At 43.7% G+C, this 21,208-nt stretch overlaps 2 protein-coding genes across 2 annotated transcripts; one reads left to right on the top strand and one right to left on the bottom strand.

Annotated features, from left to right (window-relative positions):
• Positions 1–16: 16 nt before the first annotated feature.
• Positions 17–10,706, bottom strand: LOC120448936 (mucin-2). Its single transcript, XM_039631173.1, has 4 exons — positions 10,632–10,706; positions 6,992–7,059; positions 6,687–6,925; positions 17–6,630 (listed from the first exon to the last, which is right to left on the bottom strand). The coding sequence occupies exons 2-4, from the start codon at positions 7,031–7,033 to the stop codon at positions 129–131; spliced, it is 6,783 nt and encodes a 2,260-aa protein (XP_039487107.1). The 5' UTR covers positions 7,034–7,059; positions 10,632–10,706; the 3' UTR covers positions 17–128.
• A 3,684-nt stretch (positions 10,707–14,390) lies between these two features.
• LOC120449569 (cationic amino acid transporter 4) lies at positions 14,391–17,730 on the top strand. Its single transcript, XM_039632121.1, has 2 exons — positions 14,391–14,669; positions 15,276–17,730. The coding sequence occupies exons 1-2, from the start codon at positions 14,528–14,530 to the stop codon at positions 17,141–17,143; spliced, it is 2,010 nt and encodes a 669-aa protein (XP_039488055.1). The 5' UTR covers positions 14,391–14,527; the 3' UTR covers positions 17,144–17,730.
• The last annotated feature ends 3,478 nt before the right edge of the window (positions 17,731–21,208 follow it).

A 21,208-nucleotide genomic window follows, 5' to 3' on the forward strand; every position in this document is an offset into this window, starting at 1 on the left:
AAAATTGATTCAAAAGTTTACATTTGTACATAGTTTATATTTAAAGAATATCATTCTAGGTAAATACATATCGGTGTATAATGATATTGTAATATTGTATGCCTTACAATCTACTAGACATCCAACGACTAATTTACACTGATGCCCGTTCTAACTCCGAGGGTTAGGGAAATCACTTCTTGCTCGGAAGGAAGCTCGTCGGACTCGCGCTTCATGATTCTCTTCGACAGGAGGTCATCCCCGTCAAGTTTCAACTCGCGCTTGACCCTTGACTTCTCGACTTCATCATCGTCGAGCTCGAAGACGTTGTTGTCTGTGAATGCCAAGTGGTTGATTTCGTTAAAGAACAGAGTCTTCGCATTTCGAATAGTTCTATCGTAGCCAGGATCACTCAGTGGCGGCAGATATGTGGCTGGAATTCGGCTTGTGCCCCTGTACCCAGAATCAGGACAACGTGGATCAATGGACCCTGGGTAGCAGTACACAGGCGTGGTTCCAGCAATCGGAGGTCTGGAAGTTGTTCCTGGCAGGCACTCAGGATCTGAAGATCCCGGATAACACCTTGGTCTAGGTGTCGTTGGCGGTTTCTGGGGACAGCGACTATCCGGGGAGCCGGGGTAACAGTTGGGCCTGGATGTAGTTAAAGGAGCTCTTGTCGAGGAAGGAGCATATGTGGCAGGTTGACATCTAGGATCGCTGGAGCCGGGATAGCACCTGCTAGCAGTTGTGGGTGGAAGATAAGTAGCGGGCTGGCAAGAGGGATCATTTGAGCCCGGATAGCAGCGGGGAATGGGTGTAGTGATAGGCGGCTTAGTTATCGGAGGCGTGTTTGTAGGCGGTTGACAATCTGGATCATTGGAGCCCGGATAACATCTTGGCCTAACCGTCGGAATTGATGTCCTTGCCGTCGTCGGTGGGAGGTAAGTAGCGGGTTGACATTCAGGGTCCTTAGAGCCGGGGTAACACCTGGGTCTCTGTGTAGTTACTGGCGCCGGTGGACAGCGTGTATCCTTCGAGCCCGGATAACAATTTGGACTGGGTGTGGTTATTGGAATTCTTGTAGTCGGAGGAGAATAAGTTGACGGTATGCATTCGGGATCATTAGACCCGGGATAACATTTTGACCTTAAAGTTGTTGCAGGTGGTCTTGATGCTGTTTGGCAGTCAGGATTAGGAGAGCCTGGGTAACACGTAGTTGTCGTAATTGGCGTCCTTGAGGTTGTCGGCTGAGTTGGTTGCGGACACCTAGGGTCAGTTGATCCCGTGTAACAATTGGGCTTAGGTGCTTTTGTAGCTGAAGGTGGCAAGTACGTGGCTGGCTGGCATCTTGGATCTTCTGAGCCATCTGAACATCCTGCTTTCCTTGTGGTTGGCACTTTAGGACATCTGGGATCGGGCGAACCAGGGTAACAATTCAGACAATCCGGATCTGATGATCCAGGGAAGCATTTGGGCACCGAAATAGTGGGTGGCTTCTGTGGGCAACGACTATCCGTGGATCCAGGATAACAATTTGGTTTTGGGGTTGTCAAAGGCGTTCTTGTTGTTGGTGGTTTGCAATACGGATCGCTTGATCCAGGATAACACCTAGGCTGGGTTGTAGGAATTGTTTGCCTTGGTGTGGTTGGCGGAAGATATGTGGTAGGCTGACAGTCGGGATCTAAAGACCCTGGGTAACATTTTGGTGCTGGCGTCGTTTGAGGCTTCTGTGGGCACCGACTATCTGTTGATCCGGGATAACAATTTGGTTTCGCCGTAGTTACAGGCGTTCGAGTTGTCGGTGGCAAATACGTTGTTGGCTGGCAGCTTGGATCACTGGAACCCGGATAGCACCTAGGTCTAGCTGGAGGAATTGTCGGGCGCGAGGTTGTAGGCGGAAGGTAAGTTGCGGGCTGACATTCAGGATCCGGTGAGCCGGGATAACATCTAGATTTTTGGGTTGTTACGGGCTCTTGCGGACAGCGTTTATCTGTGGAGCCTGGATAGCAGTTTGGTTTGGATGTTGTCACAGGCGTCCTTGTAGTTGGTGGCGTGTAAGTTGCTGGTTGACATTCAGGATCCCTTGACCCAGGATAACATCTGGGTTTCAAGGTAGTTATCTGTGATCTAGATGTCGGTGGGGATTTTGTGGCTGGTTGACAATCGCGTTCAGTACTTCCAGGATAGCACCTAGGTCTAGATGTAGTTACTGGTGTCCTTATTGTGGTAGGTTGAGTTGGTTGCGGACAACTGGGATCTGTAGATCCTGGATAACATCTCGGTTTGGGTGCAATAGTAGGTGGTCGACGGGATGAAGGAGGTAAATAGGTGGCGGGTTGACATCTCGGATCATCCGAACCATCAAAGCATCCTGCTTTCTTTGTGGTTGGCACTTTGGGACATCTTGGATCGGGAGAACCCGGATAGCAATTGAGGCACTCTGGATCTGATGAGCCAGGATAGCACTTGGGTTGCGAAAGGCAACGACTATCGGTAGAGCCTGGATAACAGTTAGGCTTGGGTGTAGTTATAGGCGTTCTTGTTGTGGGGGGTGAATAAGTTGTCGGTTGGCATTCTGGGTCATTGGATCCCGGATAACACCTTGCCTTCGGGATGGGAATGGTAGTTCGTCTGGTCGTAGGTGGAAGATACGTTGCTGGTTGACACTCAGGATCCGGTGAGCCCGTATAACATCTGGGCTTCGATGTAGTTATAGGAGGTCTTGAAGTCGGTGGAGAATACGTTTTTGGTTGACAGCTGGAGTCAGTTGATCCAGGGTAACACCTTGGCTTGGTTGGTGGGATGTTTGGAGATGCAGTTGTTGGAGGAAGATACGTGGCTGGTTGACACTCAGGATCTGTAGATCCCACATAACATCTTGGTTTTTGAGTGGTTGGCAGTGTCTGGCGGCAACGAATATCCGTCGATCCTAAGTCACAAACAGGCTTCGAAGTGGTTATCGGTGGTTTAGTTGTTTGACGAGGCTGGCAGTCTGGATCATTAGAACCTGGATAACATCTTGGCTTAACCGTAGTGATCGTCGTGGGTGGCAGGTAAGTAGCCGGCTGACACTGTGGGTCAGTTGAGCCAGGATAACATCTAGGCTTTAATGTAGTCACAGGTATCTGCGTGCATCGTCTGTCTGTCGAGCCGGGATAGCAACTTGGCTTCGCTGTAGTTACTGGCTTTGCGGAGGTTGGCTGGCACTCGGGAGCAGTGGATCCCGGATAACATCTAGGTTTCGGTGTAGTTATTGGTACTCGAGTCGTGATTGGTTGAGTTGGTTGTGGACAACTGGGATCTGTAGATCCTGGGTAGCATCTGGGCTTGGGTGCACTTGTGGGAGGACGACGAGATGATGGTGGCAAATACGTGGCTGGCTGACACCTTGGATCTTCTGAACCGTCAAAGCATCCTGATTTCTTTGTGGTAGGAACTCTGGGGCATCTCGGGTCAGGGGAGCCAGGATAACAATTCAAGCATTCAGGATCTGAAGAACCAGGATAGCACCTTGGTTTTTGAGTAGTAGGTGTTTTCTGGGGACAGCGACTATCGGTGGAGCCTGGATAACACTTTGGCTTTGAAGTAGTTGCAGGGTTTCTAGTTGTAGGAGGTGAGTATGTAGTTGGCTGACAATCGAGTTCGGTTGAGCCCGGATAACACCGCGGCCTAGTCGTAGGAATTGAGGTAGGAGGAAGGTATGTGGCCGGTTGACATTCTGGGTTTGGTGAGCCAGGGTAACACCTAGGCTTTGGTGTTGTTGCGGGTTCCTTTGGACAGCGTCGGTCTGTTGAGCCCGGATAGCAATTTGGTTTTGATGTAGTTACGGGTACTCTGGTTGTCGGAACAATTGAAACTGTGGTTCTAACAGAAGTTGGCGGAAGGTAAGTTGAAGGCTGACAGTCGGGATCTACAGATCCTGAATAGCATCTGGGCTTGGAGGTGGTAATTGGTGGCCTAGTTGCAGGTTGGCATCCAGGTTCCTGTGAGCCTGGATAACAGCGCGGCTTAGCGGTTGTCAAGGGAAGTCTAGTTGTCACAGGTACTCTTGTTATCGGAGGCGTGTAAGTAGCTGGCTGACATTCGAGGTCAGTAGATCCTGGGTAGCACCGTGGTCTAGCTGTGGAAGTGGGAGCCCTTGTTGTTGGTCGAGTAACTTGAGGGCATCCTGGATCTGTTGAACCTGGGTAGCACCTTGGTTTAGGTGCAATTGTAGGAGTCCGCTTCGTTGATGGCGGTAAGTAAGTGGCAGGTTGACACCTGGGATTATCCGAACCATCAAAGCATCCTGCCTTTTTCGTAGTTGGGACCTTAGGGCATCTAGGATCGGGTGAGCCAGGGTAACAATTAAGACACTCCGGATCTGTTGAACCCGTATAGCACTTTGGTTGCGTTGTAGTAGGTGGTTTTCTTGTTGTTGGTGGTTGGCAATATGGATCACTTGAACCAGGATAACACCTCGGCTTGGTAGTAGCAATCGTTGTTCTTGTTGTAGATGGTGGAATGTAAGTTGCAGGTTGACAGTCGGGATCAGAGGATCCCGGGAAACACCTCGGTCGTTGCGTAGTTCGCGGTGTCAGAGGTTGGCAACTAGGATCACTGGAACCCGGGTAACACCTTGGCCTCGACGTTGTAATTGTCGTTCGAGCCGTAGTTGGTGGGATATAAGTAGCAGGCTGACATTCGGGGTCCGTTGAGCCAGGATAACATCTCGGCTTTGATGTCGTCACGAGGTCTTGTGGGCAGCGTCTGTCTGTCGAGCCCGGATAACAATTTGGCTTGGAGGTAGTTACAGACCTCCTAGTCGTAGCTGGTTGACATTCCGGATCATTGGAGCCTGGGAAACACCTAGGCTTAATAGTAGTAATAGGTGTCCGGGTTGTGGTTGGTTGAGTTTGTTGCGGACAACTGGGATCCGTTGATCCAGGATAACACCGTGGACGGGGTGCAATTGTCGGTGGTCGACGAGACGAAGGTGGTAAGTATGTAGCGGGTTGACATTTGGGGTCATCTGAACCATCATAGCATCCTGCTTTCTTTGTGGTTGGCACTTTGGGACATCTTGGATCGGGAGAACCCGGATAGCAATTGAGGCACTCTGGATCGGATGAGCCTGGATAGCATTTTGGCTGTGAAGAAGTGGGCGGCTTTTGAGTTACACGCGGTGGGGGTTGACAGGAAGGATCTGGTGATCCAGGATAACACCTGGGTCTTGGAGTTTGTTGGCAACGATTATCCGTTGAGCCTGGATAACAATTTGGCTTTGATGTTGTTAGGGGAACTCTGGTTGGTGGTATTGTAGTTCTTCTTGTGGTTGGTGGAAGATAAGTGGCAGGCTGACACTCAGGGTCAGTGGATCCTTCATAACATTTTGGCTGCGATGTGGTAATCGTTGGCCTTGTTCTAGGTTGACAGTCTGGATCTGTAGATCCCGGGTAACAACGTGGCCTCTTCGTAGTAATGGGAGTTTTTCTGGTTGTTGACGGAACATAAGTTGCCGGCTGGCATTCGGGGTCATCGGAGCCTGGATAGCATCTCGGCTTTATTGTTGTAATAGGTGCCCTTGTTACCGGTTGACAATTAGGATCAGTTGATCCTGGATAGCAACGCGGTTTGGTAGAGGATCTTCTTGTGGTTGGTGGAAGATAAGTAGCTGGTTGACATTCCGGATCCCTCGATCCGGAAAAACATCTTGGCTTTGTTGTTGCCGGCGGCGCAGCACGACAGCGAGGATCAGTAGAGCCCAAAGGACAAACGGTTCGGGATGTAGTCTGCGGAGTCTCCGTACAGCTTGGATCGTTAGATCCAGGATAGCATCGTGGTCTTGGCGTAAACGTTGAGGCTATTGGTATTCTGATCGTTGTGGGCGGTAGGGAAGTGGGCTTTGGGCAGCCTGGCTCTCTGGAGCCAGGATAGCAGCGGGGCTTCGGTGAAATTAGATGATCCTGTAGACACTGAGGTTCAGTTGATCCTTCAGGACATGGCAACGACTTCAGACTGCCGCAGGTGTAGTCCCTTTTACACGCTCCATTGCATAGTTCAATGTCACACTTTAGATACACCTGAGATCGGTCGGGGAACCTGAATGCCTTAAGTGTATTATAGTAGGTGGATGTAAGACTGGAGCCTGGCTCAAACTTTCGCCACTCCCCAAATATTTTCTCCTTTATCGAGCAACCTCTTTTGTCCGACAGCTGCAACCTCTTCGTTGTTCGGGCCTCAAAGTCCATGTCATCGGAGGCATAACATTGTAGTATGTTTAGATCCCATGCCTGTTCCGAGTGCTTAACGTTGATGGTGAACGTAATGTCAGTTCCCAGGGTGAGAGTGCCCTGAATAGGTTTAATATTGGGAGGAGTTCCCGTTCCGATTTCCATCCAGCACTCTACAGGCCCTCTTGGGGTATCCACCGATATAACTTCGAGCATGTCCACCACAAATGGCTTGAAATAAACAGTCTTCTCGCGTTCATCACCCCGACTGCACGATATTTTACGTGCTATGTCGAAGCTATTTTGTATGTCCCTGTCATCCTGGATGATCAGGATGTTCTCGATTGAGGCGCAAACGGAGCATGAGGGCTTGCTGCCACATCCATCGTATGGCACTGTGAAAGTGAAGCTTCGTCCCGATTGTTCGCCCTTCACGTAGCTAAGTAAAAGTGTGAATTAAAGAGGGATACCCAGCTATCAATAGTATATACCCACTTGCACTTGGGGTCGTTGAAATATCCCTGGCTGTAGATAACTCCATCGAAGTCCTCGGAGAACTCGACTTCGACCATCATGCCATTACCTTGGTCGCATTTCACATCGATCTTTTCGATGTGCTTGGCCGACAGAGAAGTGTCGCGAGTTAATCTGGGCGAGGAGTCGTCAAACTCAAGTTCGCCTAAAACGTCATTGAGCGCCTCATCATCACTCAGATCAGTGCCCCGAGTGGTGACCTTGACAGTTATACGAAATAATAATCGTCAATTTAATGATTTCTAGATGCATATCGGTGTACGTACCAAGAGCAAGGCCCACAAGAAAATGTGGCCGATGTTGACCATCGTAAGTGTAAGTCTCGAGCTTTATTCTGAAAAACAGTCAATTAAAGTATATAAATATATGATTATAATCAGTTTATGATCTTCCGAATTCAACAGTTTTATTTATTGCCCATCTGGTTGTTAAGCAAACAAAAATATTTCACTCAATACTTCTTGTCTCAGCCATTTACGCATATTAACATATTTTGTTAGTTTTTGCTGACCTATAGCTAGGGACTATATGTAAAAGGCTGGCCCAGTCAACTATGTTAATAATTAACCAGAAAATAAATGTTTTAATTGAATATTTTATTTTTTGTCTCTGCATTCAATACGGTAAAAACAAGATAATATTTTTGTTTACAGTTTTGTAAATTATGTTTATGGCCAGCTCGGTACTTGGGCGGTAGTTTTTATCGCCTGAATAACCTTCCACCTTCGGGTGACTCATGTAATCAAGATCTGCAAAAAGGGCGCTCGCGATGGGTTCAAAAAGATGCAATATATCAAAGCATGAAGGTGACGAAAAATTATTTCGCCGAAAATCCAGACATTTATTTGCATATGTCGGGCTTGTCAACCGATCTCTAGCGCTGGATGAGGTAAGATCTTCTTTATCGCTAATTACGGTTGAGTGCAACCTGTCGAGTGTTTACACGAGCTTCAAACAGCCGGACCTCTTTTGCCCGACGAATGGAGGGTGCTGCACCAGCGCCACTAAAACGGGTTTGGTTTTTAAATAATACAACTAACCTTTAAAAGAGAAAAAACAAATGGGAAAAATGCCGCGGATTTCAAAATCCATAAATTCAAGACTCGCACACGAAGGGAGCAGGGCAGAGAAACAACTAGTGACGAGTGCCTATTTGCTTAGCCGCAGTTGATAAAGGGGCTTCGATTTGGATTTGGGGCCTTTGTTTGGCATTGGCTTCTGCAATCTGATGGCTCTCGTCTCCTCTTGTTTTTTGCTATCTCGCTATTGATGTTAGGCCCCGGATGATTAGGTGCTTTTTCATTGTGGCCCCTTTTGTCTAGGTTATTCGAAGCATTAAGCAAACGAGGGTCTTAAAAGTACCATTTGATTACGGATGATTTGGCGTGTGAAGTCTTATGTTTTTGTTCTTATGTCACTGTTTGGTAGTATTCAATGCTGTGCTAAACACTTCTCCCCTTTGCATGAATAAATCCAACATTAATCGGAAGACCCCTGGGCTAAGAAGGTCGTACGTCTTATCTAGTTTCGAATTCTTAATATTCTCAAGGAGCTGATTGTATTTTCCCTTTCATTTGTACGATCATGCTGAGTTCCCCGAAATGGAAACAACTTTTTTCCGACTCGCTTGTAAATACAAACACCTAAAATTTTGCAAGAGGTCCAGTAGATTATGATGAAACACCGCCCATTCATACATCCGATTCATATTCAACACGATTAATATGGTATCTCTTTTGCTCCCAGCTTTCCGTTCGCTTAATCTTCAACGACCCAATTTTTTGGGTTTTTGGTGGTTTGAAACCATTGGCCTGATATCTCAGTTTGCAGGTTATTTTGTGGCTGAGTTTGATATTTGATATGACTGCATAATTATGCCCAATTTGATAAAAATTGGTTCACCATGTCAAAAAATTGCTCATTTATTTTTGCCACATTTTTATGTTTGCCAGTTAGCATGATATAGTTATTTGCTCCGCAAGATTAATAGTCCGGCTCATTTATTTAATTGCTATACAAACACATTAATGAGTTGTTTCGATTGATATACAAACTATAGAATTCGGACATATGAGTATTTATAGGTACACGATCATCTTTCTATAATTGGGCAATTATATCTTTGAAAATCCATTATTGATTTGGGCGATTTGGGTGTCGAAATGTGAAGTTAGATAGAATGGGTGATCCCGGGTGTCTGCGCAGTTTGCCAGCAATCATATTCAATTGTATTGGCTAACGCTTGAGCGTTAATAAACAAAACTTGGACATTGATGGCTTCACCCTGAACTTTTGACATTTCAGCGCCTCGCATAGGCGTATATCTTCGTATTAATCACGGCGAACAGGTGATTAGACCGCGGGCTTCAATACGTATGCATATAGACAGCTTTGTGTATTATACTATATATACATATGTGCAAACTATACACCAAATCCGCCAATGATCTCCTTCAGCGATTGATTTAACCGACATTCCACGTCTGGGTTCTCATAACTTGGATTCAATGCACTGACGAATTGGTGAAATGCGGCTATCTTGCATTGTGGCTATCAGTTATGGGCACATCGGGATTTAGTTTATGGCCAATTTTGGATTGGCGCCGATTTGGTAACATGATCGGTCGTTTTTTAATAGGCATGTTATGAACAATCTAATTTACATTTTTGTGCGGCATTTAATTGTGTATTTATGGGCACTTTGCATAGATTAGCAAGTGCTAACCATATTTTGCTCGCCTCACAAGGAGCTAGCTGATTTCAGCAACAATGCATTCTTAATTTGAGAACCTGTGATTTCTCTTTCAAGGTACTTAACTATATGAAACACAGTTAGCAGTTTTGACACATTAACAACGAAATGCAAATGGCACTCAAGCACCGGATCTGCGAAACTTGTTTCTCGTTTAAGCTGATTACAAAGAAAGCAAAAAGCGGGTAAACGGACTTACGAAAAGAATGTTTTTCAACGCTTAAATCAATTGATCTTCTCCGAAACTCATTTTTACAAATATAAAAAATATACGCAGTTAGAAACAGTGAGATTTTATAAAGCGTATTATTTCGGGTTTAACCTGAATAATCGTTGTTTGGTTTACGTTTACGATTCAGTCATATAGTAACTTTTTCTTGATTTGGAGAGGATATAATTACTTGCGTCAGAGTCGTTTCACTTTCCACCTTTTTAACACCAAATACCTATATATGATAGCCGGCAAAATGTAAACACAAGGTCAAATCTGCGTGGGTCGTAATGGAAAAAGCAAGTAATTATTTAAGTTTGATGACCGCAATTGGCCAATTTCATATTGAAATTCCCTAGATGCTAAAACTTTATTTTTAGCCGACTTAAATATTTTCAAATATATAATAAATATAAAATATGCAAAGGCAGATACTCGTAATTCTTTAATGTCGAAGGTTGTAAAATTAAGCAATTTCTTACAATTTTCAATTTACTTTATTTTTGTAATGATTTAAAGTATGTTACTGAAGCATAAAACACCAACCATCAAGTAATTATTTTAGAAGTACTATAAAAAGGATGCATTAGGGAATAGGATATTTATGTAATATTTGCTATAAATTTAGATGTATCCACACTTAAAAACTGATTCCGACTCCCGACTGGAGTGCTCATCTATTAGAAATTGATGAGTGAATCCTTCCATATTTACATTCATTTCAGACAAGTTCTTTAGTAAGCACTGAGTTCACTTTGGACCATTCACATACTCCTGGGTAATTGAATCGATTCACATTTCTGGCCTTAATTAACGGCTTTTGGAGTTGAGCACATAAAATCACTGAATGGCTTTTGGTATTGGAACACATTGACCAATTAGTCGGCGACCATTCGAAATATAATCACTGTACCATTGGAGCACTTGGACTACTCGGACTTACTGCACTGGCTGCTGGACTTGGGCTTGGGCTTGGGGAAAAATCTGGCTGGGATGCAGCTGGCGAAGTGGACGATGCCGCACTAAGCGCCAAAGAGACTCGTCTTCGTTTATATACACACACGGCGTATGATTTAACAAAAATCGTTTCGGATATTGCCTCAAAAATCCAAAGACGCGGCAAGTAAAATAAAACGGCAGAAAAAACAGAAACGGAAAATAAAAAACAAAAACGAAAAATAATACAACCAATGCTAGTAGCTCAATATATTTGTTGTTGTTTATTTTACGTCGCTCGTGGTTTTATACACGCACACTCAACTTAATCGGGTAGTACGATTTATTGGCAAGTTGTGGTTATTTATTCGCCCAACTAAACGGGTAACATACGAAGTGGATTTAGATTAAAATTGATCTTCTAGGCTTTGAAAAAACTAAACAGTACCCGCTTTCAAGTGAAGTTCCAAATGTCAGAGGTCAGCTGATAAAACACTTAATATACTTCAATTTGTTTGCCGAAATAAACCAGTTATAGGATCACGGGATTTATACGTACTCGTATATGGGGGTGTGTCATACGGAACGTAATTAGGAATCTGGATGGACAACTCAAGCAAACTGAATATATATATTTTTACAAAAATAAGCATATTCTTAAAAATGTATACAAATATATCGAGTCCTTAAGGTCAATTAAAAATGTTATAAACAAAACTAATTAGGTAAATGATCTTAAGTTTATTAAATGTAAGTGCCATCAGACTGACAACAATTTTTGAATAAAAAGTTGCATCTACCTATTCTTAATGGGAACTTAAAGGGCAGGTCAAGGTCGCCGAAATATCTGGTATCTGTAGCTGAGGGCATAATGATTAATCTTTTCATGGGCGTTATCGTTGCATCATGTCACCATCGTGAATTTAAGCACTTTTAAATTGATTGCTCAGAGTTAGGGCATCCAGTAGCCCGGCGCCTGGAGCCAATTATTTTTTCCATTCATATGGAGTTCGTGGGCAGCGAGACGCGTGAGCATCGTCCACACGCCGTCTTTCCTAGCCATTTTAGCCATTTGAGTCGCCGTCTTAGCCATCTTGACCCAAGCGCGCGACTGGCACATTTCGTTGCTAGCTGAAAAATGAAAACCAAAAACCGAAAACTAACAACTGAAAACTGAAAACTGAGCTGAAAAACTGCACCTTCGCCGGTGCGCTTTTAGGGCCAAAGAGTCAAAATCCGTCATTGCAACTACCTGTACTACATGATGTGGGATCGAAGGGAGCGGGGGACTGGGACTTTGGCCATATGGAGATGGAGGTGCGATGGAGATGTTGTCATGCAACTACAGCCGGCATTGCGGACAGGTTGACGACGAATCCGGAGCCGATGTCTATACCGATGCCTATACCGATGCGCCTGGTCATCCCTAACAGGTATTAGTATTCAAAGTTTTGGAAGCCCAGCGTCCGCTTCGTGATGCTGATAGATTTTCGCAGCCAAATGGCAACGGTCATGGCGAGATGGTGATGGTGATGGTGGGCTGTCGCCATGGGAAGAATACGGATGGAGTCAGGTGGTAAGGTAATTCCCTTAGCCACCGTCATATGGGTAAGTCGAACCCAAATCCGTATCCATATGCATGCACGATCTGCATCGCGATACCAGAGGTGCCAAAGACAACCATCGCGTAACCCAGACTGCCAGAGGATGATACCTGGTACCGTTCTGTTGGTATCAGCTGCTAGAAAGCTTTGACAATGGGAAATGGGCTTAGATAATTATTTTAAGTCGGGAACCTTCCAAAAGGGTAGTCGCTTAAAGAAGGGTCTATATCTTGAACTTCAGTTGCCAAATCAGAAGCTGTCATGTCGAAGAGCATTTTAAAAGACACGTTTCCTTTTCAAGACATGCGCCATCATAACGAAATCTAACAAGTACTGCATCAATTGAGTGTAAGTTCTTACAATTGATTTCAATGCTTTGCTTTATAAGAAACAAATAATTTGGGTTTCACTGCCAAAGGAGTAACTTCCATTCGACAACAGAGTACTTCTTCATGTCTACTTAAAAACTAAGCTTTATGCATTGCATTTTAAAAACATAATGAAGTGCTGTGGGCTTATGCTTAATAATACCAACTTATGGTTAATGCAAAAGTTAATTTTTGGTCCCCATAAAGGGAGTTACAAGCTATCCATCCCGTGGATCAGCAAACATCACATACTCTTGCATTCGTTTGGCGACAGTGACAAAACAAATTCGTGCTCAGACATTTTGTTGTGACCGGACATTTTTGGCTACAAAGAAATAGGCAAAAGTAAACCTCACTTGTTTTCCAACGAGTTTTGATAGTTCGAACACACCTTGTGGCGACTTTAATTCATTTCAGAGCTTTAATACAACTTACGGGTTGTTTATCTTTAATTTCGGTTCTTATTGTACTTAATTTCCTTATTTTGGTACATGCTTATATGTACCTATAATCAGTTGTCATCAATTTTAAAAAGCTCTTACGTTAAAATATACGGTAATTTTGTGAAACCATTATTCTAATCATCAGTAAGCGACATTCCATTTATAAAAATCGATCTGTTAATCGGCAAGTGTAATAAAAATTTGCTTGAAATGGTTACGGTAATTTAATATCCGGTTTTGGAACACAAACACAATCAAGCTTTTAATCGAAGTTAAGTGGCCTTTAAAAGTATGCTTCATTATTTAGAAATATATACAAATATTTTACTTCCGATTAATCGGAATTCAAATGTATACTTTGCGGGGCCCCACATCTATTACACTTATGTACCACCTGCTACCCCTTCCGGGTATGCGCCACTCCCCCCGCCCTTGACTTTGGCATCTCAAAGGGCTTCAGACAGCAACAGATCCAAGTAAGAGCTCTGACTGAGCTTAAGTCTGTCCATCGCCCGCAGCTCTTTGAAGACGAGAACCTCTGGAACGCTGCCCCCGCAAAAGTTTCTTATTCTAAGACTCATATCGAGGATGCCGTCGTGACGAATATGCCCATCTACACTGGCGACGAACTGATTGCTCATGCTGAATCTCAAAAGCCACCTCAGGAGGCAGTTCATAGCACCAGAAGATCCTGCAACTATGCAGTACCTCTCAAGTGTCACAAACAGACTGCGTCGGATGCTGGCCAAAAACCTCGACACCCTGCTCGAGGGAGCTGGACCTCCAACTGAAGAAGACACCCGGACCTGATGACATTAACCTACCACTCATTGAAGTTCTGGCTTATTTGGATCCTGAGGGCCCATTCCTCCAGCTACAAAAGCTGGACTGACTCCTGCTATCAAGCAAGCTTCAGCTCCCAACAAAAGTCATACTCATCAAGGCGAGAATAAATCCTACATGGACCTATGCCATCCAAGACATCTTCCTCGTCTGGTTATGTTCAGAAGGCACTGAACAATTACTGCGCAAATAAAATAAACAAACAACAAATATTTGTATATACATATATATTTTTAAATATTCAAATATCCATTGAAAACTAAACGATTCCTATATTCCGAAAAATAAAACTGTACAGTATTGATTAAGGCATCATTTACTCCATAATTTGCGTGTGACAAGGATTAGGACAATTATTTAGCGTAACAATTTTATCGCGCTTCAAAAAAAGCTCGGTGACGAAAGCTGCCTCCTGGCCGAGTGCAAACACTCTGCCAGTGGCCACTAAGCTTTTGAATTTGATGCTTTCGAATTTGATGCAAAAATCGATACAGTCACAGCTGTTTGTGTACAACAAGTGAAAGTGTCCCGAGTGCCGCATAAAATATTTCGAGGAATACAGCTAAATATCCCTAAATTTAGATCCTTCAAGTGGCCTTCGAGGCGCGAGTTCCTTTCCACGCGGTTTCAAGCGACTCCACCAGGATGCCGAGCTCACGACGTGCGATCCTGAGGCACATACTGTCGGGGATTTGCACCAAGATGAACCGCACCAAGTCGGTGCCCACTGACGTCATGGAGACGCCGCTGAACCGATGCCTCAACACCTTCGACATCGCTCTTTTGGGTACTTCAAGTTAATCAATGAGTAACCGGCTTGTTTTTTTGGTTGCACACTCGATTGGGGAACAATATGTTGGGGTTTCAATGCTTTCATGCGAAGCATCTGCTATCCTAAAGTTCAGAGTTGGGCGTTCTTGAAGATACATTGTAGATATTATGTTTTTTTTTATTTGAACACGTTAAATATTTAAGTATTTAAATATTTTTAAACAAGTTTTGCGGGGCTACCTGCGCTTTATTCGGTCAAAGACAATCCACTTTTAATTTAAAATGACTTGCTGAATATTCAACAACTTTTAGAAAAACCATTGCTTAAGCAGTTTGTATTATTTATCAAAAATATAATTTTAACAAAGCACTTGATTAGCCTTCAAAGTACAGAAAATCCCTGATCTAGAGCTATGATGCTCAAGGAACTAAAACCCTCTAGAGATTTCCAGAGATTTTAAAACCCCCAACATAGGAATAAAAAATGATTTCCCTTATCTTTATTCCTCGACATCTGAATTATTGCTTTACAAGAACCAGAAATTTGAGTATGTGTCATCCACCAAAAACAAGACTTTCTATACATAAACTATATATACATAAGTACATATATTTGCCCCAGGCATTGGCCATATGGTTGGCGCTGGCATCTACGTGCTGACTGGCACTGTGGCCAAGGAAATGGCCGGACCCGGGATCATATTATCCTTCATCCTAGCCGGATTTATATCGATGCTGGCCGCCCTGTGCTACGCGGAGTTCGGAACTCGAGTGCCCAAGGCGGGATCGGCCTATGTGTACACGTACATATCGATGGGTGAGTTCTGGGCCTTCGTCATCGGCTGGAATATCCTGCTGGAGCACATGCTTGGAGCAGCTTCGGTGGCCAGGGCCTGGAGTGGATACGTGGACTCAATGCTGGGCGGTTGGATTGGGAACACAACGCTGGAGCTCACGGGTGGCATCCATGAGCCCGGATTGGCCCAATACCCCGATATCTTGGCCTTCCTGGTCTGCATTGTTTATGCGGCTGCTCTGGCCGGAGGAGTGAAGGCCACGGCGGTGTTCAACAGTCTACTAACCCTCGTCAATATAGCCGTGATGGTTCTGGTCATCAGCGTGGGATTCTGGTATGCGGATGGCAAGAATTGGTCCGAGGCCGAGGGAGGATTCCTGCCCTACGGCATTGGAGGTGTCATTGCCGGTGCCGCCACCTGTTTCTACGCCTTTGTGGGCTTCGATTCCATAGCTACTTCCGGTGAGGAGGCCAAAAACCCATCGGTATCCATACCCGTGGCCACTGTGATCTCTTTGTTCGTGGTGACAGTGGGTTACATCCTTGTCAGTGCCGCCCTGACCCTCATGATTCCCATCAGTGAGATCAATCCGGCTGCGTCATTGCCGGAGGCATTTGGGCAATTAAACCTCTCTTGGGCTAAGTACCTGATCTCCATAGGAGCTCTGTGTGGGATGACCACCACCCTGTTGGGATCCCTTTTCGCCCTGCCACGCTGCATGTACGCCATGGCCTCGGATGGATTGCTTTTTAGCTGCTTCGGCAAAATTAACCCCACTACCCAGGTGCCATTGCTGAATCTAGTGGTATCCGGGGTAATGAGTGCCTGCCTCGCCTTGGTCTTCGACCTGGCCAAGCTGGTGGAGTTTATGTCCATTGGCACTTTGTTGGCCTACACCATCGTCTCGGCCAGTGTGATTATCCTGCGATATCGTCCTATGGAGCGAATTCATACCACGATTAGGGTTCCCGCGGTGGCTGGAAGCCCCGACGACGACGACGATGATGACGAGGATGAGGCGTCCCAGTCCAGCATGGATACTTCCTCGCCGACCAGCGAGATGATAGAGGAAGTCCTAGCTGGCGGACTAAAGGCCCAGTTCAGGTGCTTGGAACCCCTACTAGGACGTTTCGAACCGGGATCAGTGGTGTCCGTGGCCGTGATGCTGTTCATCTTCCTGAGCTTTGCCATCTGTGTGGAGCTGAAGGTGTCGTGGACGCAACTCTATACAGGCACCTGGTGGGCCCTGATCATCTACGGATTCATCATTTTCGCAGCCAGCACTTGCGTGGCCGTTATAGCTGTCCATAACCAGAACACCCGGGGCCTGATCTTCAAGGTGCCACTGGTTCCCTTCGTTCCAGCACTCGGCATCTTTTGTAATATCTTGCTGATGGTTCATCTGGATGCCGTGACCTGGGTGCGGTTCTTTGTCTGGGTTTGCATCGGAATGGTGGTGTACTTCCTCTACGGGATCCGCAACAGCAAAGAGGGTGAGGTCTGCTCCTCTTACTCCATCCTGATGACCACATCGGAGGCTGGAAAGGTTCCGTGGGGTTCCTTTAAGGCAACTCCCGGTGGAAAAAAGTCCAGTAAGCATACCATCTTCGAGAGATTCACAGGACGCAGCAAGCCGGAGGACAAGAAATCCATTGTAGAGGAAAGTGAAAACGAGACGTCCGGATATTCCTAAGTCAATTCTTACAATTGGTATCCAAACCTTAGATCCGAATACCGATCCTAATTTAAAAACAAAACATTATCGGTTATGGACAGAGAAAAATAAGATTGGCGTAGTTTCGGTTTATTATTTCTGGGAAATTCAATGTAAATAGAAATAACTACTTCATTTGGTTCCTGTCGAATTCTTTTGAAAAATGTTAAAATTATTTTGGCACATTTGTTAAATCAAAGGTTTAGGTTCTTAATTTATTGTTCCTTTGAATCTGATACGGTTTAAAGTCCTGGTAAAGGTGTACTTAAAGCATCTCTATATATTAATCCTTTTCAAATATTATGCATTCCAAAAACCCATCGTTGAACGAGACATATAAAGGAAATTTCGAAATATATTATGGCAATGTACCTTATATTATAAATATAATATCATGGTATATTTACAGTGTATTATTGCAGACATTATAACAGCATACACACAAATAGCATATTTACTCTGCAAACGTACAAATAAATGTATTAAACGTTATGCACACATGGCATTTGTTAAACCATAGTAAACCCATACATGTCTTTAAATAACTATATATTTATAACTGTGTAAATAAGCATATACAATATTATATATTTGCAAATATATATTTATTCGTGTATACAAAAAAAACTGGTTTTTCACTTCTAAGTTTAGCTAAATTCAGTTCAGTTTGGTGTCCAGAGTATTTATTATTTTTAGGCCTTAGAAGGTATTAAGCCAAATATTTAAATAATTCTACAAGAGTATTTGGAATAAATTATATAATATGAATATGGTAATCCAACTCGGCTTAGTTCTGCCAAACATATTTATGCAAGGAGACTACCCTTTTTCACGACATGTGTACAGTTGATATCGTTTTTAGGACCTCCGAGGGCGTCCTTAAAATTCGAACAACTAGGGAGCGCACAATAACAAGAAGCGTAGGAGCATATGTTCAGCTGCAAGGATATCTCGGAATCTCAGCATCATCCACAGGAAGCAGGTGGTGCACAGGACCATTTGGAGGTCCTTTTCGACTGCAGGCCGTATTTAGTGCGTAGAAGCGTGGAACTTCATTGAGGGATGCTGAATCAGTCGCTCAAAAAAAAAATGGAAATGGTCGTAAGGAGAACTTGTTTCTTGCATTAACTGCCGCGGTCTTACAACAACAAAGGCGCGAATCTCGAAAGATGGCTTTACAGCCGACCATCAAGCAATTATAGCCAACTTTTGGGCAAATTTATTTAAAGTGAAACACTAAATATTAAATACATAAACAAATCTTATCAGATTTTGATCGCATGATTATAGCCTCGTTTATTACGCATATATTTTCATGAAATTTTCAAGTTTTTATTTACAAAGAAAAATGTAACAATGATGACAATATATAAAAAGAGGTTTTCCAGCTAGTTTGGTGTCACAAAAGAACAAAGAATCGGGATCTTCCCAGGTGAAACAGGGTCGCGAGAAAATACAATGGGCAAATAAACGGCGCAATTACAAAATTAAAGAAAAGGGCCAAAGTTCGCCTGAATCTATCGTGAAAAATGAGGAAACTTGACAAAATTTCAGTCGCAACGCAACCCACCCCATGATGATAAGATTAAGGATATTTTCCATTCATAAATGTGGGTCGGCATCGCTTTTGTGTGGAAAACTGTGAAATTGTTGTACCCCTTTCGGAATCCGTTCCTGTAAGGCCTGGAAAAGCACATATGCATAACAATCCATCTCTGAAGAAAGGGGAAACTATTTTGGATAATATTTTATTGAAAAATATCCTTTTGATAGCTCAAACAATTGTCATTTTAGGGGTTGACAGGGTTAATGGTCCTCAGCAGTACCTCACTATCGTTTGTGTCCGAGAAGGGACTAAAGGGCTAACTTTTTCTTGAAAAATTGATTTCCCTGACAATCTAATTTTTTTCTGTATGTATCTGGGACTGGAAATGCAGGGTGACCACGAAATGCCGGTGCTACCCGTATTATAAATGTGTCGCAAATTACCCACCTTTACGTCCAGAAATGGCAATAGTCTACATGGATCTTGGGACATTTCTGTCTCGGTTCCCACGCCGTGACTAGTAATAATATTTCCAAGCATGTGTGCGAGAGAACATCAATAGCATTTCGACGGGGTATCCTTCCCTACAAATATTACGGACAATGGGTAATCCTCAGCATGCTGGCATCTGGGAAATGCATCTGTGAAGAATTGGGACTGAAAAAAAAGGGCAGAAATTTTCACCACCTACGCAGAGAACAGCTACGTGTGACCGAGAAAGTGTTTGCTGTACTTGAACCTTGTTTGCGTCCTTCAAACTGAAAGAAGGGAGGCGGCGGTAGATGTATCTGTATCTGAAAGATTGAGTACTCCATTCCTTCTTTGAAAAATATTGGAAATTATAGCACCAATTATGTTTGGGCAGTTCCAGAAGTGATTTTATATAGAAATTTACAATATGCTTAAAATGTTATGTATCTGCTCATCGGAGTTCAAGAAGTTTATGTCCGGTAATATTAAAGAGATCTTTACAATACAATGTTATGTATCTCCTTATCTAAGCTCCAAAGACATAACACAGTTAAAGTTCAACGGCTTTGCCCATTACATGGCCATGTTTCTCTTGGTATTAAAAGAAAGTTATAATAGTTTCTATTAACGGTATGCGCTTGTCTAATGTTGGACAAGCTTTGGGTATTTCTGGGTAGTTATATGGCAAATCTTTTCGTCGGAAAACTCCCTTGGTTGATTATGGCTTTTAATCAGATCAAGTTCCCTCGCATGTTTTGCCGTCCACCGAGCGTCGCGTTTCCATGACAATTTATACGCTTTTTCGAACCATCCACTGCCTAGGCATGTATATGTGGTCATTGCACCTGATATTATTGTTGGCAATAAGCACTTTCTCCAAACACCGCCGACAACCTGTTGTGTTTCATACCCATAACCACATTCAGATACTGCACGCTGGAAAGAGTGAGAGTGTATCTTCTGCGAAGCCAGATTCAATTTAACGCTCGAGAAATTGATTTTACACAGACTAGTAGTTTGCAGATAGACGAATATTACTTTGTATAAGCTTTCTTTTGTACAGTATCTGAGTTCTATGTACATCTATGTATATCTAAAATGTACCACCTTTTTTTAATAACTTCCCTGCCTATTTTCTTTTTGCTCAAAGTTTTTAAAACACTCTACAAACCCTGAACCGAAACCTTGATTGAATTCAATTTACTTTCATGTTTATAGGTTGGAAAAGGGCGAATGACATTAACAATCATCAGAGTTCTAGTACAAGTGCAGTCGGCAGACCACGTGCCACAACTTAATCTACTTATTATCATGGCTTTTTTAGCCACATCACGGCCATGCATCATGCATTCCCATCCAATCCAATCTACTTACTCACTCGCTCACTTCGAGATCCTCACCTTCCGCAATTTCGTGCGAATCTGAAACTTCAAAGTCAGGCTATATGCTGAAACTGAAGCTCCCGGCCGCTGGCGAATCGATATACAAGTTTGTGTGGCTGTTTTGGGGAATGTCGATGTGACGGGGCTTCGACTGGAGAATGGGAATCAGGAAGGGGAATTGCGAAGCGGAATGGCGAGTCGTCGTCATCCCGAATTGATGACGCAGCCGATGACGCACTGAGTTGTTTTTTCGTTTGCAAGAGAAATCTGGATTTCTTGCCAGCTTGGCAACAACAAAGTAGCTCGCTCATTCGTACACAAGAAAAGGCATGCTGAAATTTTAGCGCAGAACAATCCGCGAGTCTGGAAAAAAGTAACCGCTTTCGTGAGATATATCAACGTAGTCGCCTTGATCCGAATGTTCGAATTTAAATTTAAAAAGTAACGTATTCTTGTTGGGGCTTGGGCCACAGTGGGTCAAAGGAAAGGGTTACAGGTGGACTTATTTCACAAGATGATTATAATTTTGTTCAATAACAATCATTTTGAATAGTCCACAAAGTCCATATAGCATGTTATTACAAACAATTTAATGGTTAAATAATTTAGAACTAGTGTGTTTTTGTGTGTGCACGTAATCAATTG

This window comes from Drosophila santomea, chromosome 3L (genome assembly GCF_016746245.2).
Source record: "Drosophila santomea strain STO CAGO 1482 chromosome 3L, Prin_Dsan_1.1, whole genome shotgun sequence".
NCBI lineage: Eukaryota > Metazoa > Arthropoda > Insecta > Diptera > Drosophilidae > Drosophila > Drosophila santomea.

What these genes read in the sequence shown, in the direction of transcription:
- LOC120448936 (XM_039631173.1), bottom strand. Translation starts at nt 7,033, where the DNA reads ATGGTCAACATCGGCCACATTTTCTTGTGGGCCTTGCTCTTG. An exon ending in TCTTGTGGGCCTTGCTCTTG is followed by an intron (nt 6,926 to 6,991) that starts GTACGTACACCG and finishes ATAACTGTCAAG; the next exon opens with GTCACCACTCGGGGCACTGA. An exon ending in TTCAACGACCCCAAGTGCAA is followed by an intron (nt 6,631 to 6,686) that starts GTGGGTATATAC and finishes ACTTTTACTTAG; the next exon opens with CTACGTGAAGGGCGAACAAT.
- LOC120449569 (XM_039632121.1), top strand. Translation starts at nt 14,528, where the DNA reads ATGCCGAGCTCACGACGTGCGATCCTGAGGCACATACTGTCGGGGATT. An exon ending in CTTCGACATCGCTCTTTTGG is followed by an intron (nt 14,670 to 15,275) that starts GTACTTCAAGTT and finishes TATTTGCCCCAG; the next exon opens with GCATTGGCCATATGGTTGGC.